The sequence below is a fragment of the Cydia pomonella genome, chromosome 13 (assembly GCF_033807575.1).
Source record: "Cydia pomonella isolate Wapato2018A chromosome 13, ilCydPomo1, whole genome shotgun sequence".
In the NCBI taxonomy this organism is placed as follows: Eukaryota; Metazoa; Arthropoda; class Insecta; order Lepidoptera; family Tortricidae; genus Cydia; species Cydia pomonella.
The window spans coordinates 6,758,650-6,782,584 of record NC_084715.1 but is presented as its reverse complement, the minus strand read 5'-3'; the positions used below and the strand labels follow the sequence as shown (position 1 = coordinate 6,782,584).

General features: G+C 36.3%; 2 protein-coding genes across 2 annotated transcripts in view; one reads left to right on the top strand and one right to left on the bottom strand.

Moving 5' to 3' along the window:
• LOC133524061 (protein kinase C, brain isozyme) overlaps positions 1-14,299 on the top strand; it is a 324,532-nt gene extending 310,233 nt beyond the window's left edge. The window contains exons 9-14 of the mRNA XM_061859857.1: positions 896-987; positions 5,297-5,436; positions 5,934-6,160; positions 6,555-6,719; positions 7,208-7,368; positions 8,148-14,299. Of these exons, the coding sequence (XP_061715841.1) occupies positions 896-987; positions 5,297-5,436; positions 5,934-6,160; positions 6,555-6,719; positions 7,208-7,360 (777 nt within the window). The 3' untranslated portion in view covers positions 7,361-7,368; positions 8,148-14,299. The remainder of the gene's footprint in view (positions 1-895; positions 988-5,296; positions 5,437-5,933; positions 6,161-6,554; positions 6,720-7,207; positions 7,369-8,147) is intronic.
• A 958-nt stretch (positions 14,300-15,257) lies between these two features.
• On the bottom strand, positions 15,258-18,591 carry LOC133524069 (tetratricopeptide repeat protein 36 homolog). Its single transcript, XM_061859875.1, has 4 exons — positions 17,818-18,591; positions 17,465-17,647; positions 17,139-17,308; positions 15,258-16,258 (listed from the first exon to the last, which is right to left on the bottom strand). The coding sequence occupies exons 1-4, from the start codon at positions 17,936-17,938 to the stop codon at positions 16,157-16,159; spliced, it is 576 nt and encodes a 191-aa protein (XP_061715859.1). The 5' UTR covers positions 17,939-18,591; the 3' UTR covers positions 15,258-16,156.
• Between the last annotated feature and the right edge of the window lie 5,344 nt (positions 18,592-23,935).

Here is a 23,935-nt window from a genome sequence, read left to right as displayed (position 1 = left end):
TGTATTAGAAAATATTGTTAAAAATTGATAATCAACATTGCCAGACCATTTCCGCCGGCGGTAACTTTTACTAGACGCTATAAAGCTGCAAAAAAAATATTGTAACTTTACTTATTTTCTCACTCTTGATTTTTATATATGATACTCAGGGAACTATTACAAAACATTTTGTAAGCAGCCAAACCAATTGGAGGGGCCCAACCATCCCCCAGACCCACATAAACCTTTTCTTATGAGTATGAGTACAATCGTGATTATGAGATAATTAGCCGAAACTACAAAAGCTAGAAAGTTGAATCAATTTTTAACAACATTTTCTAAGACATACATAAAAATCAGTCATGAGAATTTAAGAAAAGTTAGTATTATTTTTACCTACCTTTAGCACCTTGTACCGGACAAATGGCCGTCGGGCCGATATAGCAAGTATGCAGATATTAAAAGCTTGTACTAACACTACATTATCCCATACATTTTATTCATGAGAAAATAAGTAAGGTCTGGCGGCTCTGGGATCTTGCTCTACAAGGAAATTAGCGTGTAATGGCGCTTCAGGCGGCTAGAAGCTGGGAGCAAGCTGCTCCCTGACAGCAGCATATCCGACGTCCGCAATTTTGAAGTTGGTCTTAGCGACCAGGAGCCCGTTTCTCAAAAGCTTGTAACTTTTAATACAAGCGGATGTCACTTTTTGACAGCTTTTGTTAAAAAGAGACTTCCACTTGTATTACAAGCTACAAGGTTTTTAGAAACGGGCCCCTGTTCGACCTTTTTTTTTCTAATCTGAATAATATAGGTAAGGTATACAGGTGATCATATTATGTCTGACCATACTCTGAGGGGTGTTTGTACCCACAAGTTCACCTGATGGTCATGGTTCATGGTATATATATTTCAGGATCGCTTGTACTTCGTGATGGAGTACGTCAACGGAGGGGATCTGATGTTCCAAATCCAACAGTGTGGGAAATTCAAGGAACCCGTTGCTGTGTAAGTATACTTGTATTATATTACTGTAACTAGTGGTGACATGACATGACACTACAAGAAACATGAAACGAGCAAAATAATGGAACACTCGTTTGATTAAATTTCTAATTATAATCATAAATTCCATAATCATCAGAATCAGAATATACTCTTGAAGCGTAGAAACATCACTTATGACACGGACCGATCATATTCATAACAAATCCATATTAAATTCATAACCTATTATTATAATCCGAATACGCTTCCTTGTCTTCAACAATGGGGCAGCTTTACCTACTCAGAACTTAACTCCCGTTAACCAGTGTAGACCTACTTAACTTTTTTGTCTTTTTATTTTCAACTTATTTTTAAAGTAAATGTGATAGTCAAAAGGGACCTTATGGCGGTCGGCGCTTACGCTATTATTAGCGACGCGCCATACTACGCGACGTAAGCGCCAACCGCCATAATGTCCCTTTTGATATGGACTGTCACAAATGTTCTACAGGTGAGTCAATAAAGTTGAAAAAAAGACAAATTCCAATTTCCTTGCAGAAGAGGCAAAAGTAATCAGGAAATGTACCTTTTGGTTTTTGAAGTTAATCAAATCCCCCTTTCATCAAATCCCAATTCAAATAAAAACATAATGACTCCCAATAGCATTTCCTTCATTAAGTGACATCAATCATGGATTTGACACATTATCTCGGCATAGCATTCGAATTTAAGAAATCTGATTTTGATTTATTTTTTTAATGTGTGGTGGACAAACCAAAAAAAACATAGCTTATACAATGGATACCACTTGTCGATATGCCGCAGGTAAATTGTAAAAAGTCTGCATTTTGTAAAATACCTTATGCCATTAACAGCGCCGTTTGCAATTTACCGCGGCATTTTGGTCGATTTAGTTCTTTAATTTACCAGGCGTGGCGTTGCTCACCAAAACTATGAAAAACGTTGGAGCGTCCATCAAATCTGGAGTTCGTCGGACTTATTAAGAGCGCGTGAGGCGGGGGAGAATTTTGGATATGGGTGGCTGCGGCGCTGCAGCACAGAGCAGCAGCCTTTCCCTCCGTGCCTCCTATTTCTTTATTGCCCTCTAGGGGTAGGACAGACAAGACCACGTGGATAGTGGGGTGCTCTGATTCTATTTTTGGTGACCTTGACATTTTCGTGGCCGTGGACATGGTGGTGTGGTGTCGTCGGCTAAAGTCGCAAGCCTCGTAACTCCATTACAGGACATTAGAGGGATTTGCTACTTTAGTCAATAATAGCTACAGACGACAGATATACACAATTATATAGAAAAAATTGTACAGTCAGCGTCAAATACTTTGTAGCAGTCAAAGTGGCCAAATAGTTTGGTACACCATACTAAATATATGGTGTACCGAACTATTTGGCTACTTTGGTTGCTACAAAGTATTTGACGCTGACTGTACATAGATAACATGCATAAATTAGAAACAAACATTCGTGATAAACTGACAAATATATTACCGGGATTCTAACCCGTCCCGGGTTCCCCGCCTCATAGGCCGGGCCACTACTGACTAGGCTAAGAGGTCGTCATTTTCGATCAGTTTTCAATTAGATGTTATTCGCACTTTGCTGACAGAAAGTTTGAACATTTTCTACATGAAAAAATGCAAAAACTATCACACATTGTATGGAGAACGTGTTTTCTATTTCAAAGTTTATAGTCTGGCTAACTCATTTGTCAGTAGAAAATGCGCAAAATTCAAAGTTTCTAAATGATATCAACCCTTAGCACCATGGAGGATTTAACAACCTCCTCTGTCGAAAACCTCGCCCAATGGTCATACTTATTGTATGGACTGACGTTTATCTGACATGGCTATTTGCACGTTACATTTGACGTGCCCCCCAGTGGTTAACCTATACATTATTTCGTGTGTTACAGCATTTATTTTTTTGAAACTTTTAGCAAGTTGTTCTTCTGCAATCATGGTCTTAATTAAGCATTGGTTGAAATACACTGCGAGTTATTTGAAATCGACATCAAATTAAGATTTATAACGTCCGAATGCGGCTCGGGGCGAGATCTTAATGAGATATGTCCTATTCTGGCGACGTGGGTGCCACAGCAATGATTGCTCGTATCTAATACATACCTGTGTACAGTCACGGGTTTAATATCATGTACGGTGAAGCGTGCAAAAATATCTGTACGTTATTTACAAAGGCGAATGAAAAGAAAAAAGATCAAATCAGCCCAATTCGAACGTACACTAACATCAAAATCATATTTCAATCAGACATGAATCTAGTACAACTGGGTCAACTGGATCAGGGGAAATCAAGTGTTTGTCCTTGCCACAGTCTCACTTTTTTTTAGTCCCCACCGTAAATTTAGTAAGGTTTATGGTGGTCAACAAATAACCCGACCAAATAACGTAGGTTATTTTAGTACGTTTTCAGGAATATTAAAACGTGTTTTTAATTTTGTCGCATTGCGTATGTTCTGTCCCTTACGGGCGCACGCGTATAGCACATCTATAGGATCCTACCATTTATTCAATCATATTATTTAGTTATCGTGCGTCTCACCCACGGCAATACATATACGGACAAGGACGAGCGAAATGCACGATAACCGAATGATATCAGTTAGATGTCATTAGATAGATAGATAGAATACTCTTTATTGGCACACCTCAGTAAAAATATACAAGAAAAATAAACAATTGATTAAACTTAGAGGCAGACAACAGGCGGTCTTATCGCTAAAAAGCGATCTCTTCCAGACAACCTTTGGGTAGCGGAAATAGAGAAGTTAATCGAAAAAGTAGGTGTTGCTAAACCATTATGAAGCCTACACATTCACACACACAATTACAGTGAATAAACATACACATATAAGGAATACAAATAGACATACATAAACATACATATAAATGTATATAAAATTAACCGAAACATAGCTAAATATGACAGCAGCATGTCAGCCACAGAGTAAAAATAACTATGTACTATATAAACACTAAGGGAGAGATAAATAATGTTATATGTTATGTTATTCTGATATAAGTGTATGTTTTAATTGGCCTGAATGTTTATGTTTCTTTATATGAGGTACAAACAAAGCCATACGTAGAAGTGTGACGATTGTAAAAGAACATTTATAGCTAGCAGATTAGCAGGCTGGGTTGTATAAAACAGGAAATAGAGAGGCTCAGGACCCATAAGCGCGTATGCATCACGTACGTGTTTTTTAACCGACTTCAAGATTTCAAAAGGAGGAGGTTCTCAATTCGGTTGTATGTTTATTTTTAAATGTTTGTTACTTCATAACTCCGTCATTTATGAACCGATTTTGCAAAGTATTAAAAAAAAAAGTTGGTTTGACGGCTGCTCTTTGCTTACACTGCGACTAATCAGACTTTAAAAAAAATGAAAAGTAACACACTTACAGAACGCCCTTCTCATTTACCTCTTCTATTTGATAAACCACAGCACACGAAACTTGGGACGAGTTGGAACTCGTAATGAAGCAAGCTTGCGAGTGAGCTGTGCATAACTTGTACAACACAACTTTAATAGACAATTTACATCTGATAGTTCAACAGCATCTGGACTTAATTAAACCTGGTTTAGGTGTACTCTGGTATTTCATTAGTTTGATATTGTATACTTGTAAAGGTAGTATTTATTTAGTACCTTGCAGGTCAAATCAGTTTTTTAACTATAACTCCCTAGGGAGTTATAGTTTTTTTCTTTAATTATGTCAACCAAGTAGCATAAATTAGTTTTACTTTTAAAATACTGACGTTCATAATTTAATGTTTTTGTTTATGTTTAAAATTATTTAATTTGATTATTTTAACAGCCGATTAAAATATTTTTACATAATTTCCAATCGTGGCTGAATGCCGAATAGGTCTGTGATCGAAGGCACACAGCCTCACCTGCCAAGAAATTACAAAATGGCGGACGAATGTTTGATATGTCACCGTATTTAAGAATTATTTCGCTTAAAATTTAGTTTTTTCTTCGCAAGTGTGATGAAAAACATTGTGTGTAACTCCGGGGTGTGTAAGAATATCGCAAACTCGGGACTTTAATTCCCTCCAGCCTGCCGCTGTCGGGAATTACCACCCTCGTATCCAAAATTTCACTTACCCCCCTCGTTGCACAATGTACTATTATTTTTATTTTTATTACAAAGGTCATTTATGTAATAAAAATAAAGACTTAGACTTAGATTATTTGTGAAAGTATCATACGTTTCTTAATCTCTGTCACAGACTACACATACAGACGCCGCATAATGATACAATCGAGGTAATCTTTATAATTTCAGGTTCTACGCAGCGGAGATAGCTATCGGGCTCTTCTTCCTGCATTCCCGCGGCATCGTGTACCGCGACCTGAAGCTGGACAACGTGCTGCTGGACCAGGATGGGCACATCAAGATCGCCGACTTCGGCATGTGCAAGGAAGGTGAGTAGAAGCCATCAATACCTGCTGTAAGTATTAATGAAAGAGAATATTTTTTTTAAATTGAGATGTAGTTTTGGATTTTCTTGTTACTCAGTACCTATAGTTGAAATGTAAGGGGTTTTTTAGCCTTAGGTTCTCGAAATAAAAGCAATTAGCATTTTAAATGTTTTTGGGAGAAATAAGTAAAAAATAGGTTTTTCGCGCAGGAGACTACATTTTTTCATAATAAAATTATCATATCAACTATGGATAGCATAGCTTTCCCCCGGAATCCTTCTAAATATATTGGTCTTATATTTTTAAAACTTGCTATATACATTAAGTCGCTGTTACACTTACAAACGATATTATTCGCGAAGTCAGATTTCTACCGGCCTTGAAAAGTCGAATTTCCTCTACCATACCCGGCACTGTTGGCGCTACAATACTATTACCTATTGAATGAACTTTAATCAGACGTCACCAAGTCTTCCAAATTATGAAACATCTTATTTCAGGCATCAATGGCGACAAAACCACCAAGACCTTCTGTGGAACTCCCGACTACATCGCCCCAGAGATCATCCTCTACCAGCCGTACGGGAAGTCCGTGGACTGGTGGGCGTACGGCGTACTGCTTTACGAGATGTTGGTGGGACAGCCGCCGTTCGACGGAGAGGACGAGGAGGAACTGTTCGCTGCTATCACTGATAACAGCGTGTCGTACCCCAAAACACTCAGCAAGGTAAGATGCCGGGCGGAACATACATTCAGGGTTAACGCGAATTACCATTAGGGATCAGAAAATTCGTTCAAATCGATTACCTGTTAGAAATGCCTCTTTCCTACGATAACACAATCTTTTCTCACATAAACATAATGATAACTTGTATTTTTACCCAAAACGGGCTAACCCAACCTCAACCGCAACAAGAGGTTTTGATATTTGCATTGCAAACCATGAACATTAACCTCTTTGGGAAACCAATCTCTTTTGCACTTATAGGTACTATTGTATTGTGTGTGTTTTTAGTTCAGATACATAAACCAGAAGCATAAACCTTTATTTGAACCTGCAGAAACTCTTAACAATGAATTTACTTTTAACAGCAAGTTCTCATTATGTGCTATCCCTACAGGAAGCCAAGGACGCGTGCAAGACGTTCCTTATGAAAAACCCTCAAAAGCGGCTTGGCTGCGGCCCCAAGGGGGAAGAAGATGTTCGTACGCACCCGTTCTTCCGTCGCATTGACTGGGCGCGCATTGAGGCGCGCGACGTGCAGCCGCCCTTCAAGCCTAAGATCGTGAGTAGCAGCTTTACGACCTACCCTATACACATAGCCTACGCTAGTCTCTGCTCTTGACTTCGTCCGTGTCCCCCCGCTCACCTTACCTGCGTTGGAGGCAGCCCATTAAGAAGTAATTTTCAACTTTTCACTTATGGAATGGAAAATTATGGCTCTTGTAGCGAAAGGAATTCGCTACACTGAATTGTCAATATGAATGTAATCATAAGCTTTTGAGACTTATTAACACCCCACTTGCACCAGTCAGTACGATGTCCTCACTCATCTCACTCATCTGCGTCTAGAAACAAGTGATTCAATTCACCTACCGACTATCTTTTCTTGATGTTTCGTCACCAAAGTGGGGTCTGACGAGCCCCTGTGAAAAAATTACTTTTACTACACGAGTTGGACAGTATGATTTTAGTCGAATGCCATTTGGACTTAGAACTTACCCAAAATGAAGAAGACAATTTTATACTTAACCATTCATTGTTTTCTGCCAGAAACATCGCAAAGACGTGTCCAACTTCGACAAGCAGTTCACCACAGAGAAGACCGAGCTGACGCCCACCGACAAACTCTTCATGATGAACCTCGACCAGACAGAGTTCATGGGCTTCTCTTTCCTCAACCCCGAATATGTGCAGCACGTCTGAACATTCAGGTAGGTAACTACGGTTTTATATGATTATCTATCGTACCACAAATGAAATAAGGATATATTTAAAATTATATTTTTTTAAACATTCTTTTATAATTATTACAACAAAGAAGACTAAGTTAATCAAATGTATAATAATCGTCTGCCAAAGTTGCCAAACCCAAACTATATATATGTAGCTATATATATTATAATAATAATAATAAAATTATTTATTGTGCACTACTAAAGAAAAGCTCATATTACAAACAAAGATACTCTGGCAAGCCAACTTATGTCAGTAGAAAAAGGCGCGAAATTCAAAATTTGTATGGGAGAACGATCCGTTTGTGCCTATGGGGCTTTCGAAATACGATCGATAAAAATTGGGAATCTAGTAGCCTAGTAGTGGAGATATTATTAAAGGTAGAACACGAAATCAAGTTATCGAAATTCAAAATTCGGCCCCTATATCTCAAGGAACTGATTCTGATCTAAAGAACTCTTGTTTACTTTTTTTTCAGTATAGACTGCACATTGTCTAAATATTAAAACTTCGATTTAGTGTACATTTACCTTCTTATTCATAAACGTGTACTAAAGTTACGATGCCGCTATCCCTCCCCATCCCTTCCCATCCATCCCTTCATATCGTTTGTCCCTTTCCATCATACCAATACGTCGGAAAGGGACAAACGATTATTAGCGGCATCGTAACTTTAGCACACGTTTTGAATAAGGGGGTTAAAATTTAGTTCTTTTTTAAGCTAACGCACTGTCTCAATTTATGCATTTTTCTACAGGGTTCTTCTCTCCAATATCGACGCTGGCGCGGAATCGGCATCGGTTTCTGAACGTGAGCTCTCTATCTCTGTCGCTCTCACGGCGCCTGCCGTTCGTTATCTTACTTAGACTATGAACTGTTCCGTTCAAAAACTATGATCTGTAATTTGTATTCGTTTATATGTTGACGTAATCGTAACTTGGAATTTTTAGAAACACCATTTTTTCGTAGGTGTAAGTATAAGATGTAATTTAATCGTTTGCTCATTTTATACCTAAAATGTTTATTTACCCATCCATTAAGACATGACAAAAGTATATTAACCTATTTATTTTGTTTACTGTTTTTCAGTGCAATAAATTCGCTATTTCAACGAATTTCAATAAAAGCAATACTAATCGGAATTAACTTACAGATAATATACTAATTTATTTTAAAGATAATATACTTTATTGTTACTGTCTTACCTCTGTTATTCTTTTATTTAAAGTCGTTAATTTTTGACTTAATTTTATCAAATTTTGTTTATTTTTATTTTTACTCTGAATATCGTATCTTGGGGCCACTTGGTATTAATAAATGTTAGTGACACGTTTGATGCCATTTGTCAATAAATTATCGATCTATTCTTAAGTTAATAGGGATTATATTCGTTTGGCAATGTTGACAGATGGTGTCTTCAGCTAACGCATCTCACATTGTCATAACATATCAGTGTTAATTGTAAAAATATAAATAATTCAGTGTCGTGTCTAGTGGGTGGTATACTTCATAAGTATTTGAAAATATTTTTTATTTTATTTAATAATTGTTTTTATTATTGAAGCTCGCTGTATTCGAATCTCAGGAGTTCTAAGACCACTTTGTTTTTAATCAATTTTGTTTTTTATTAGTCACGTTGAAAGATCAATTGTTTATACGTGTTTAATTCTAAGGCCATTTTCGTATGTAGCTTTTATCTATGGTTACCGTTATGGCCATGAAATCTTTTTAAATCGGCTGTATTAAGTTTACATTGTCTATATTTTATTGAATTGTTTTACAAATCATTTTTAGTCATGAATTTTCTGTACTGGCCATGTTTTACATATCGGCGAATACTAATTAAAAAAAATTGATAAACGTTAACACACGTTCGCACTCAACGAATGCGGTCCGTACCGTGTTCGATCGTGGAAAATACAGTTCGCCGTACACATTAATATTTCTCTCACTATCTCTCCTGCTCTAACACATAGATAGAGATAGAACGTTTCTATAGGAAGCATCATGTGCTTTAGTGAAAACAGCTCCAGCTTCAAATACAGCCTTAACGGCCAGTACAGGCATTTTATGGTAAATTTTAACGTGATTACATTTTGTGATCTTTGATTTATCCCGTTTTGCGTGAATGTGTATGTATGTGTGTAGTGTGATGTACTTCGTTTTTCTGTATGGTTTTGTGGTGTGATAAGATCAGTTAGATGGATATTATACATGGTATGTAGATTTATGTAGAGTGAGAAAGCGATCTATACCTTTTTATTAGAGTCGCTGATATGTTTGAACTCTCATCGCACCACAATGATCCAGCTTACATTTGCCAAAATCACACGACGTGTTTCTGTATCAGTAGAAAGGGTTGTACTAATTGTCTGCCCTTTAGTATAATCAGAGCTTTATCTGCAATTAAAATCATTTTAAACGGGTTACTGGCGTATTATTAAGTCGAATAAGCGCTCGACATGTTTGGATACGATTTTGAGGATCTTCGCCTGGAGCACCGACTGCACTGTCTGTGACGTGACGTGTATTCATTTATCTGTGCCATTTATACGGGAAAGTGGTGAAAAGGTTTAAAAAAAGGTGGCACCGAAAGCATTAAAATTCAAGTGTGAATACTTCACTATCGAATTTAGACAATCCAGAAAATATGTTTATTTTTGTTAGGTATGATTTGTAAATGAAATATTTGTATTTTTTCGTTTATCATCTCATGAACCTGCTACCATACAGTCGATGTTACACTCTCATTTTAAAACGACATTGTTCAATTACATGAAAACTGGCAATAAAATTGTGTGTGTTCAAATATTTTTAAGCACCTCGGCCACTCCGATATATCTGATGGCGATTATACTAGTTTTCGTTCCTAAAAATTTTGAACAAGGAAAATAGACCGAGTAGAAGTTATTGTATGTAAAATTTCTACTCGCTCAAATTTATCTTATTTGTAATTTTCGTAGAAAAATAGTAGTACGAAGTACCTATACTTTATAAATTATATAGGATTTTTTGAAAAAACAAAATGTTAAATTTACCCCTTACCGCATGTAATAAAAAATATTTGTTGAAATTTGAACTTTAAAACTGCCGTCAATAGTGTTAAATATCATATTCGCCATATATGGCTTGATATGCGCAGCCAACTTAAAAGAAGGTTAATAATGAAATGTAAAATAGTGAAACCAAATAAATTATTTTGTGATCTTTGTTACTTGAATGGTCATATTTCGTATTTCATAATATTGTTTTTAAATGAGAGCGTAACTTCGATGTGGGCTAGGTTCGTGTGATTCAGATGAGTTATGATCGTGAATGGGGAAGTCAACACAGTGAAATGAATTGAAGTAGTGAAATGAGGTTGTTTTAGATACCGTTGTGTGAGTTTTGACAATGCTGACAATCGTCTACTAAAATAGCCTTACTAACTTAATTAATAATAACGTATATTAAATAAAAATACATTTAAAAGTGTAACACTCTTGCTAGATTAAATGTATGTGAATTTAAAAGAAAAAAGCATTTGATTCTAAATTGAATTGTAATAAAATGACATTTTAGGTGTTCTTATCATTTCTAAGTCTTAAAACTTTATTTTAGCCGTTGAATCTTTTGACCGCCTTTATTAAATTTAGCATTAAATTTAAATTGAATGCTAAATCTAGCATAATTATCGTACGCCATTACGATATTTCGTATTTTTTATGAACTTGAAATTGTCTTAACCTTGGCGGTGAAAAGGTTAAAATATAATACCGACTTTTGTAAAAGGTAAAAACGGCTTTGTATTGTATAATTAGCACGGCTTAGAAGTCCTAGCAATGTTTTTTAGCATTAAGTGTAGACTTAGGTTAGCACTCTGGCTCATTTTGTCTGTCCTTTATTCTTAACTAAAATAAGCAAAATTCGATGGTTCAGCCGCTATAGCTTTTTATTGCAAAAACTAAATCATTCTTTAACTTAAACTATTAAGCCTATATTGTGTATATAAAATAAAAATGTATACAAAATATTTAGAGAAACTAACATCGACGGTTTTTTTTACTACAAAAGCAGGAAATGATGTACCTATTGAATTGAGCTGCACTACTGCGATATATTGCTTGATGTAAACCGTTTGACTGCATTGTAAATCTCTAAATATCCAATATATTTGTAAGTTTGTTTAGAAAAATGAGCCAGAATAGGTTTAAAACAGCTGGAGAGGGAGACAACGTAGCGAGCGGACGCTCACCCGCGAATGAATGTTCGCATCCCACACCACCCTTTGAAGTTGAGGCATTGTTATAAAATAAGTTCAATTATACTTTTGAGAACTGTGACAAAATAATCAAAAGAATCTCAGGAAAGAATCCTTTTCACAAAACATACCCAACAAACATTGACCCGAATACGATACCGAGGTGTAATTTCAGTTGAAAAAGTGATTACATGTAAAATACTGTATTTACCTCAGTAAATCAGATGACGAAATCGAATCCATACGAATACGATGAATCGTAGTTTTTCCAACGGTTCGCCAACACAAACATCACGCGGTACGACCGCTCTGCTCGCCGGTCTAACATCGACTGACTGTAACTGTCAGTGACGTCACCATGACGTAAGCGCTCGAAACGTCTATAGACTACATCCCTTTCATTATTTTTCGAGAACTATGTAAATCATAACAATAAATACCCAACGTCCTATAACTACGCTGGCACCATTGCCTCGGTCGGACATTTTCAAGATTCCGAGATCCATGACTCAAATAGTTGATACCTCTAGTCAAGATATCGGCCAGTCAAAAAATAACCTTAAAGTTTCAGATTTTAAGTTTAATTTCAAGGGTTTCGCTGCCTTGATTTGCTCGGTAGGATTCGAAGGGTAAACTGGTACGAGTGAACCTGGCAGATCTTGGCGCTGTTCATTCATAAGAACTGGCAGTTAAATCTGAAAGTGGCTAACCTTTAGTCATGAAAGAGAACTGAAATATTGGTTCTTCAGTCGATAATACTTATTCCATAACAATGTTTTCTACTCATCAACCTCCACCCAGCTTTTAACATACCTTTTTAGACGCAAATTAAACATATTCATTTATTTAAACATCCTGCATAAATCCAAATAGTATTACTAATTAAAAGGGAAATATACAGCCTAAATACACAGTCACTGGTAGCAGAAACAGCAAGTAATAACAACATAAACACACACACACACACACTGTTAACTGTTCATCGGTGGACCTTGTTACAAAAGGCATAAGGAGTGTTTCCGTTTGTACCAGTGACTAGCATTTACATAGAAAACAAGGGAATAGTCTAGCGACCGCGAATCAACAAATCTTTGTCACTACTTATGGCATAACAGCATATATTTTTATATCATATTCAAAATATAAATTAGGCTTATTAAGGTTTCTCGGTATTAATGAATTACTATAATATTTCAAGCATAATAAGTATTATATATAATTGTGAATTTCAAAGTATCGATTATAACCTAACCTACATAGCTCTAAACTAAATGATTATTAATTAATAATTCTTATTTTTGAGGGTAGTCGTCTATACTTTGTTTTTTTAGCAGTAGAAAAAGCTCCACAGAAGTAAGCGTCTATCGTTATTATACATATTATGTACCTACTTCAGAATTTTATCGCCGAAAGGGCCCGATGGAACCCCAAGCTTACTTCTGCGAAGTTCTTTCTGATGCTAAAATAACGAAGTATACTTATAAGATATGAGACAAATTATAATATTATAACTTACATATATCTTTGATGATGATTGTCATTTGTTTAAGTAATATAAATAAAAAATATTTCAAGTTGTAAATGGTTGAATTTATCGGGGCTTTTTAAGGTATTTACTGTTATGCCAAAAAGTGACGCACTAGCAACATCTAGTAGATTGTTTTGAGCCCATTCGCAGTTCCTACATTATTCCCAATTGCAGAATTTGCATTTCGTTTTACATACCTATTAGTGTTTGCTAGCCTATGCCTTCTCCCTTCATTTCTCTGACTTGGTCAGTTAGTAAATAGTTAAAAGTTTATGAAACTTATATTAATCGTATTTATCCTTAATCAATCATTATTATAAGATCTCACTTGTAAATAAGCATAGGCGTATTAACTTGCTGGTCATTTTATCTCTAAGTATTTTTAATTAGCTGTGAATAAATTATGCTTTTACTTTAAAAAAATATAGAATTCGCTCCTATTGTGAAATTTCCACGTTTTATTTTAAAACACCATATCTGTATTACATTAAGTATTTTACTTTGAGGATCTTATCATTAATAATTATTGTTATGTTTTCAGTGAGAAATTAGTTATAAAACTTTGATATTATTTGAATAGGCTAGCGTATATTAAGCATTAGTTTACTCTTACTAAGACACTGCTGTTACCTATTTATATTGAAATAACTTTGTCACAGTTGCTGGAAGTAGATCTTAGGTAATATAACTGTAACGTGAGATAAATAATTTCTATCTGATTTAGCCCTATCTCGAATAAAAATGCCATTACAAGATGGCTCAATCTATTCGGTAGTGTAGTGTACCTACTACCAACTTTTTTTCATCCGTGTGAAAATGTTCATGAAAGAATAGGCCTAAACCTTTATTTAGATTAAGCCCGTAGTTAATACAGGTGTTTAGTATACTTTTTAAAATATTTTACTATTGAATATTTGAAAGATATAAAAGATTTTACATTGACGATGTTGTTGCAAGCACCATCACCTGTGCCAAATTGTATTTGTAAATATTTTTCCACGATATTAGATTGAATTTAAAATTACGAATAACCAATTTTTACTTACCTTTATCCTACTTCTTACTAGCGGTGTCGATAGACTATGAGTAGAAGGTACGGGTTGTCTGCTAGAACGTTAGGTTTACCGCATTATTGTCTGTTTTAAGTCTATTATAAAATATTTAACAGACGGGCGTACCAGACCTTGGTCCGGTTAGAGGCCTGTTCGGTCGAATGGAAAGTGGTCCGTTAAGGACGCAGCTGTAAGTTAGAGCGAGAAAAAGATATACTGATCGGATCAAGTTCGCGGTCCGGTGCGCCCGTCTGTTAAAAAAAATAAAGTTTCAGTCACTAGCTTATGAGTGCAAAACAAACTTTAACTATAGTGCACGATAGCTTAGGTACTAAGGTACTAAAATATGTACCTATGTCGCAATCATTTCGAGTTTGAGAACTAGTTATAAGCTAGGAATAGGTAGGATCGCTACCTCTCTCTCTATCTTATAACTCTTCTTCTCCCGCATCTGAGATCGTTAGATAGTATGTACCTAGCCAAAGTCGTGCCGGTATTATAGTAATGAAATATTAAAAGTTTTTCTACTATAGTATCGTAACTATAATACTCGATTTTACCTTTGATTACTCTTAGTTGTAAAAAAGTTGTCACAAAATGTCTGCGACATTGTATGGCCCGGCATATCATTGTAATCATTAGAAAAAGGCGCGAAATAGGTATTCAAAATCAAGTAGGTACTTGTGGAACCATTGTGGGACCATTTTTTTATTTCGTGCCTTTTTCTAGTAAAAATGCCTGGGTTGGTCGATGACATTTTAGAAATTATCGTCCATCGCTATCGACCACTAGCAAAATGTAGAAATTGTTTCACCTTTATACCATTTTATGCACGTGTTCCTTTTAGTTTAAGTAACAATGTAAAACGTATTGTGTCGAATATGTGACACGATTGCTATTTGGACCTTTGCCTAAATAACTACAAATCTTAATATCTATAGGCCAAAATATGCATATGAGATAGGAAGCTGACGCTTAAAATTTTTGATTTTTTTAATCTAAAAGTTTTCAGTGGGTGGCTTGAGTCGGAAATGAACAAACACCTGATTACTGATGAAAATTGTATTTGCATTTTATCTCCAATGCGTTACCACATCTATAAAATGTGCCAAAACAATTCATACATCGCCTAATACAGTAAAATACCAAAGACAAAAAATTCATATAAAACTCTTCCACGTAGCTTTTATAACATAAATGTTTAAAGTGCACTTTCAATTTGTGTTATCTATGGTTGACGCTTTTGGATAGAAATAAAAAGCGTCTTTGAATTTTACAAATTTTAATGGTTGTGTGTGGAAATTTTACTAACAAAAATATCTTCTTTATACAATAAATTTCTGCACATGATCTTCATTTAGTATATTTATGAGATTTTATTGCATATTCTAAGTAATCTTTAGTGTAGTTAACGATATTTCGATTTGTAGTAACATTTGTCATTTTCAAAATGTACAATTGTCATTTTCGATGATATTGGGTCGGTCTGGTTCGCTCGGAGGCAAGTACCTCCGCTTGAGTGGTTGTATGGAATTTTCTTGAAAGTGGATGTCGATTGTATTCAACAATATAAATTTCTAATCCATTAGATTTTGTGTGTTTTATTTCCTCTCCTCTATGAGCAAGCAACATGATTGGTATAGGTTTGTTAATATTGTTTTCATCACACTTGCTCGAAAAAGATCTTATTTCATGCAGGTGTACTGAAGGACAAAGGCCTATTTTGTTCCCGCGGGAGTTATGGATTGCGAATAGGTACAGTCGCCATGAGATTTACTGGAGCGGCCGAGGTGGTCAAAAATATCTGAACACGCGCTCTAGCGCCCTGAAAATAGAGGCGTGTTCAGATATTTTTGAGCACCTTGGCCGCTCTGATATATCTGATGGCGACTGTACACATGTTGAAAACGACCTACAAATAATATAAATCTGCAAGTCCACCGTCCTTACTGATCTGGCTCCGGGATGCCAGCCAATTTCACCTCTCCTCTCATGACTTCACTCAACATCTGGTTACAGAGAGCGGCGTAGGGATTCAGCTCGACCACCTGATGAATGGTCAGACATGTTAGATGACTATTAGAACAAATTATTTTTGAAAATATTTTGTGTTATTTCAAGTACTTATAAATTTAAATCATAAACAGGAATACTTGGACGCCTAATACCTACCTGGTACTAGGACCAGGGCTGGAAACAAACAAGCATCCTCAGCTATGGCGTCCCCTGGCCATCCCTAAGGTAGAACAGTATGGTTCGAGCTAACCGAATCAACTCGGGAGAGGCCCTGGGTCATAGAGGCCTTTATAATTTTTTCCAAGTACCTATACTTATGACATTTATTTTGGTTTACGATAGATAAATGTTAAGAGGAACGTGGATGATCACTTCTCCACACAAACGTAATCTCCCCATATTTTAGTTATTGACATATTGAAAATATTTTTACAAATTATATAATATCGATATTTTTTTTATTGCCCATAGCCATGCCATGGTTCTCGTTTTGATTACATATGAAAGTTAGGAGCGAAAAACAAATTGCGATTATACGGGGGTTATACTGAGCACCTTTTTCTACGGGACCAACCCCGAAAACACGAAAAAAAATTGGCTGTTTCATACTTACATTTTTGCTGTCTGACTGACATTTTCTATGGGAGAGTAAATTTTTTTTTCGGGATTTCGGCGTTGGTCCCATACTATAAGTTGCTCAGTATTACCACCACAGGTGATCCACCCTTTATACATCAAATTGTGAAAAAAAATTTTCTGTGAAGTTAACGCCGCTTTCGAAGGAGGACGCTGCGCTGATACAGAGCTAGTTCGCGCGGTTTTGAGTATCTGTTTCTTAACGAGCCAATACCAAGCTAGGCTGCTTGTTTTAAGAATCATTAGAGCCTACTTCAGGGTGGCAGGTATATTTACCTGCTTTTTGGCGAATCCACTGCCAAGCTTGGCCGCCTCGAGGAACACTGGGCGGGCATCTTCACCCCGCTTTCGCAGGAGGACGCCGCGCTGACACAGAGCTAGTGCGCGAGCCTTTGTTTTTCGTCCCGCCGTCAGTTGGAGTGCGCGATCTAAGTCCGTCATGGCTTCTGGAATTAGTACAAAAAAAATTTAGCATCAATTGCCCCCTGCGTCTCCCGCTCTGTCATTATAAGCAGACATGCGCTTCGGATCTAACTCGACTCCCTAGTAAACTCCTCAAAGTCCTCGTTCAGTTTGTCTTCACTCCCCTATACGTCACTTACCATCATCTTTCTTCATGAGACGCAACAGCTGCGCCCTATCGTTGTACGCGGACGCGCGCTCTGGGGCCAACTCGATGCCTTTACTGAGCACATCCAAGGCTTCGTCCAGTTTGCCTTCATTGGCTAATCGCACACCTTGGGCGCAGAGCTGTACTGACTGCTTTTCAGCGTCCGTTGTTGCCTCTAAAACAATCAAATGTTTAGAGGTAAGGTCACACACAGACACAGTCTGGACGCCAGCGGGCAGCAGCGGTTGGTTGGCCATAAATTGAATCGAACACACACATACATATATAACATACATTCATCGGCGCTGTGGAGGCGCCGTAACTACCTAAGTATTGTTAACTTACCATCATCTGCCTCCTCAAATGTATCTTCATTCACATCAACATCAGCAATAGTAGCCGTGGGATCAAAAATACTCCTCAACACTGCCTTATCATGATCACTCAAGCCTTCTAAACCCGCCATTTAAAAAAAACTTTCTCAGGCTCGTTCGAAATTCAAACTTTTGAAAAAACTTTGAAAGAGTGGACGCGTAAAAATAGTAAGTAGTTTATTATGTTTACTGTTATTATGTTTGAATTAAATTTAGATAGGTAATTGTAATGTTGATTTTTCGATTTCACATATGACACCGACTTAATTTCTTGCTTTATCACTTTTGTGTTAGGTATTTAATTATGAAATAATAATGTTTTAATCTTAAAATAAGCCCTACCGCGCGCTTCAAGTTACTATGAGAACTGGGATTAACGAGAAACTTGTTTCGTTTTATAGCTTGCATATAATTATCGGACTAGTTTGGCTTACGTCGTTTCAATTGCAGTGGAAATATTGTTATTTACGATTTCCTATCAATCCTCTATTCCATAATTATATAAATTTGTTGTAGTATGTGTGTGTGTAGTGTTTGTTATGGGTTCTGTAATAAACCTAGAGAAAAATATATGTAGTTAAACAAGAGATCAGAAAAGGTAGAGTCCGAAAATAAAAATGTCCCATTAGTGAATTCCAGTAAATTGCATACCTAGGTAAAAAGCAAAATGGTTATAATTCACAAAAAATGGGTATTATTAACAATTAATTGAAAATAATGTTTATATTGCATTAGAAAAAACTTAATCATCAAATCTGCAAACAAATAGCTATAGAAATTAGCTAACGTATTTTTAATTACATTGCAATTTAAATGAATTTTCTCAAAAAAGAATTAAACTCAGAATGTTTGCTCGTTTTCGGAAGTCGATATATAAGAACCTATACCGTCAAGTTTTGCGAAAACTGATTTACAAATAGAACTGCTTTGTATTGCGGGACCCAGATGTTAATTCTCAATCTGCATTTTTATTTTATTTTAGTTGCTGAACCTGCATAAGTTTAGGCTCCAATTGAGAATCACAGATCTTCGAAATCAGTGTAAATAATTCATACAAACCGAACCAACTTCTTATCTCTCAAATCTATAAACAGATATTATGAAATATTTGAGACATCGAGCAATAAACGTTATCTATCATCTTCCTCAGAAAGATAAGGACCATTAGGCATAGGAAATTCTCAAGGTTCTTGTGCCGTGACTTTCGGCATGTATTCATTGACATATATCTAAGGACGGGCCTTACAAGCAATAAGCATGGGGTCAGTACAGAGGTGTCACACACACGAGTTCAAGCCAATCGTGCAGTCTAACGCCACAACGCGTTTGGTTGATGAGTTCACATCACGCGTGCGATTTGTCGCATAGACTGCACGATTGGCTGGAATGCGTGAGTGACACCATTCTTAGTGCCCGTAAGGCCCGTCCTTAGGTATACCTATATATGTCAATGTATGTATTACGATTGAATGTCTGCGCGTAAGTGGCGGCCCGCCTGGCGGCTATGGGACGTTGTGAACCCTTTGAACGCGACGCCTATCGTGCGCGGCGCGTCGTTGTGAACCTTGTAGGAATGCACGAAGGCTGTTATTGAGCAGTAGCAGCGCGTGTCAATTGACTTTGGCGGTCAAATAGGATAATCATTTGAACGCGGTCATCGTTTGAATATCTTAAGCTGAATTTTTTTTGTTATTCAACGGTTACATTTTATTCTATTCTAAACGAATGTTCCAAATTGCACTCAATATTAAGTTTAAAATGTACTACTATATAAAAAGTTGTCCTTTAGAGTTTAGGTAAAATACCTACTTATATGTAAAAATCGCTCCTAAGTAAACGGACAATGCGCAAACGTGGAGTCACGGGACAGGCTTAGCCCACGCGGAGTGACCCACAAAATTTATTGAACCCGACTCATTTTTAAAAAAATAATTTTACTTTCCTATTTTACATTTACTTTAAATAATGTCCATACTAGTAGTCCAAGTCTAGCCAACCTATACAAGTCTTACTTTCATAAGTATAAAGGATGACTCACGTTAGATCGGCCTGGGTCCGAGTCGGAGCTTTCGGCGCTTGCGTTTCTATAATAGATGACCGGTGATCACGTGATGCTTTACATAGAAAACGAAGAGCCGAAAGCTCCGGCCCTTTTTTACTTCTAGTGTTTCAAGTAGTTGAAAGAAACTACACTAGTTAATAACCACTTATTAGGGAATTGGTTTGGGACAATCGGACAAACACAATAATTAAAAAAAAAATATGTTCCACATTTTATCATTTTATTATAAACAGAAAGGTTTGCAACAAGATGATTATTCTCTATATCACAATCCTCAAGAGTTTGTAAACTTATGCTAAAATTGGTATAGTTCGGTCAGATTTTAATTTGACTTTACTAACTTCGACTAAGGTATTTTAACTATATGCCTTGAATATAGATTACTATAGAATGACTTCGGAAGGATTATTCTTCATGAGGGTTATTGACCAGGCGATTCCTTTATAAAAAGTTTATATCATCGAGACAATTCTAAAAACCCCAAACACAATAAGGTTACGTTGTTTTGTCACAGAGTTCCCATGGCCACCTCCTGTCTCCATCATCAGATCATCTCGATGCTACCATAATATTGCATTGACACCCGACTTACATATGTATGCAAATTTTCAGCTTCATCGGAAACCGGGAAGTGGGTCAAATTTAATTTGCAAGATTTGATTACAGACGTCGGTCTGTAGAAGTATACTTCAAAAAATGTGATGGTCACGAGAATTTATTATTAGTCAGAGATTTAATTGACATTAATTTAGTATGTATGCTTTTTATTACTATGTTTTGTCGGATTTTATATAATGACATATCGTGTATTCTAATGGACTTGGACACAGACAACGGGACAGGTTAAACTAAATAAAATCTTGTAAAATAGGTGGGTAGTATAAGTGTTTACTTTTACCTAGAGCATATACTCTGGCCGTAAAAGGAACTTTTTATAATAAAGCCAAATAAAAAGTCGCGCCGTCATAATATCAGCCTTACTAGATGTCTACAAAACGCTTGGTTAATTCATTATCTTTATACACGATGCTTTTGTTAGCACTGCCCAAACTCTGAGGAATCAGCTGTTCTATAGAAAACATTGACTCTGATTCACCGAAATGTATTAAGCAGAATTTTCTTTCGTGATTTTGGGGTTGGCCGCATAGTAAAACTTGTTCAGTGTGACGTACATATTCACCCCTCAGAGTTTGGGCAGTGAAAATTATCCTGTATTTACCTAGACGGTACTTCGATATTTCTCTATCTCTGACTCTATTATACCTTTAATAATAATGCATGAGTAAGAGATAATGACAGTCAGGCGTTACGAAAACATAATTTTGTGAAGCTATCATTTTAGTGGCCAGAATTGCCGTTGATACTCTTGTAAGACTAAGTCTGTTCAAAATTTAAAGTAGACACAATAGATCAGTATTACTCTACTCCACAGTTTTCAAAACCGAAATATCTCTTATTCTAACTTGCTTAGCAAAAGTGTAAAAATATTGAGACTTATTAATATTTACGACGCTTTCGGTTTCCAAACTTTGGCGTTGAGGATTTGAGCAACCTTATAACAAGATTCGATACCCCATTGCTTTGGTTGCAAAGGGCTTACTGCGAAAATAGAATTTCGTTATCTGCCTCTCTATCACTCTTGCATGATCGAGCGATAGAGTCAGATAACGAAATTTTGGATTTCGCGGTAGACCCTCAAGTCTAGACAATCTCAAGAATGGCTTCTCAAAATTCTCAAATGACGTCACAATACCCGAAAGTTTTGGGTATAATTTTTAATTACCCGACTATGCCAAAGCAAAAATAGTTATGATATTAGCAGTCTATGTCTAACAGTAATTTAGAACCGCGATAAATAGCTTTCTAACAAAACAGTGTCGATTTTTCAATAGAATATTGAAGTTTCTTATCATAACAATAACATAGTTACCTAATATGTTTCTATCAAAATCAAATCAAATTCTGACCAAAACTCATTCACCTCAGTCACTCGAATGCTACATGGCCAGTTAGTCAATAACAAATTGAAGACTGAGATCCCGCAAGGTGATTTGGGTTTTACAAAATTAAACCTTAGTTCTAGTAGACATAAAGTACCAATTCGGCTAACATAAACATTTTCTTCACAAAACAAGTAATTTCACATCGCGACACATGGAATACTATCCAACTTTTTCTAATTCATATTGGTAAAATGAGAAGGGATTATTTTCCGCGCGTGACTCTTAATGTAACCAGATGGAACGCACTCTCGTCGCTGACGCCGACCGCCATACATTACTTAAAACGACTATACAGTCGTTACAGATCGTGTCATTCACGACAACGCGTGTCTTGACTCGTATTCTTATGTCATCAAAGGTTAGATTTGACAAATCTGCGCGTCATCGTGGATGACACGAACTATATGGTGGTCGGCGTTAGTGTCAAGCGTGCGTTTCGTGCCTTAAGTTTCCAGAGTTATTAATGGATCAGTAGGTACACGTCTTGCAATGTAGGAGAGTTATACGAATTTAGAGTCACAAAGTTCGCGGCAAGCCCTCACCAGTACCTTGCTGTATTAACAGTTGAAAATCGTTATACATACAGTCTGACCTATCATTTATCCTTGCGGGATCTCGACAAATTATACTAAGAGTTCGTGTAAGATACCTACTGTGTTCTATATAATCAGGATTATACAGTGGTTCTTAAAACAAGCATTGACACATACCGACCACAAGCACCATCAAAACTTAACACGTTAAAATAATATGCTAAAAATATACAATTAGCAAGTACCTTATCCTAAAAAATATACTATAATGTATAATGTAGAAAAATGGGATATAAAAAGTTTAATGTAGGTAATAATTTTGACAATTATTCTATCAATTAATTGTATCCACACATTGTTTAATAAATATATAATCATTAATGAAATTGTTGTGTAATGAATTCTTTCATTAAAATATGGTGGCATGATGGTTGAAAAAATCGAAGGCAATTTGAAAAGACTTTCGATTTAAATAAAATAGTGGCCTAGAGAAAATACTAGTAACGTGGCACCAGCGACCGACAGCGAACCAGTAACCCGACACTTCAATTACAATCCAAGAAAATAAGGGTAGCGAACCAATCTTCTAACATGGCAACACTGTGCCGCCACTGGACAGTGTTGCCTCATTAAGAAAACGGCTCCCTACCCTTATTTTATTGGATAAAAGTTTTAGTGTCGGCTTCCTGATTCCCTGTCGGTTTCTGGTGCCGGTCACACGTTACTGATTTTTAGTCGTTTTTAATTACATTGCTACAAAGATCTCTCCTTATCATCCCGGTTACGTCCCTAAGTACAACTTCGGAGCCCAGGATTCACTTTCCGACCTTTTCTCCTGCATGGTCTTCGGCAACGTCTTAATGTAAGACCATTAGCGCACATCTCATCCTTCGCAATGTTTAAAAACATGTTCCAATGTTATGAACAAAGAGTCACTGATTGTAGAAGCAATGTAAAGTCAAAGAAATTTGTGCCTCCTAGCTTGTCAACCGAACTAGATAGCGCTATACGGAGTTATATTTTCGGATACTTGAATTTGTGACATGTCAACTTTTGACAACCACACTACCGCGAGCACAACTTATTCTTAGACTTTATACGTCTTCTATTCTTAATAACTCTTTGGTAATAAGACATAAAACTAAAATAAATATTTACTAAATGACATTAGCTCATTTTAGTTCATTTTCGCAACCATCATTTGTGTAAACACTACCTTATAATAGACGCATTCATCATAATGAGTCAGTTGTTTTGAAAATTACGACATACTTTTTTTGTAGATAACATGTTTACAGAGATCAAATAAATATCATAACGTTCTAGCGGCAATATTGTCAACTTGAATCGAAAACAAGTAAATAATGATTAATTGCATTTTTCTCAATGAGATCTTAAGGGCTGTCTATGGCCAAAGAAATCTGTCATTGACCATAAACAATCATTAGAGACCCTAGACATTCACCGGACTGAATTATTCATAATTCATAA

What these genes read in the sequence shown, in the direction of transcription:
- LOC133524069 (XM_061859875.1), bottom strand. Translation starts at nt 17,938, where the DNA reads ATGGCGGGTTTAGAAGGCTTGAGTGATCATGATAAGGCAGTGTTGAGG. An exon ending in ATTTGAGGAGGCAGATGATG is followed by an intron (nt 17,648 to 17,817) that starts GTAAGTTAACAA and finishes TGATTGTTTTAG; the next exon opens with AGGCAACAACGGACGCTGAA. An exon ending in TCTCATGAAGAAAGATGATG is followed by an intron (nt 17,309 to 17,464) that starts GTAAGTGACGTA and finishes TACTAATTCCAG; the next exon opens with AAGCCATGACGGACTTAGAT.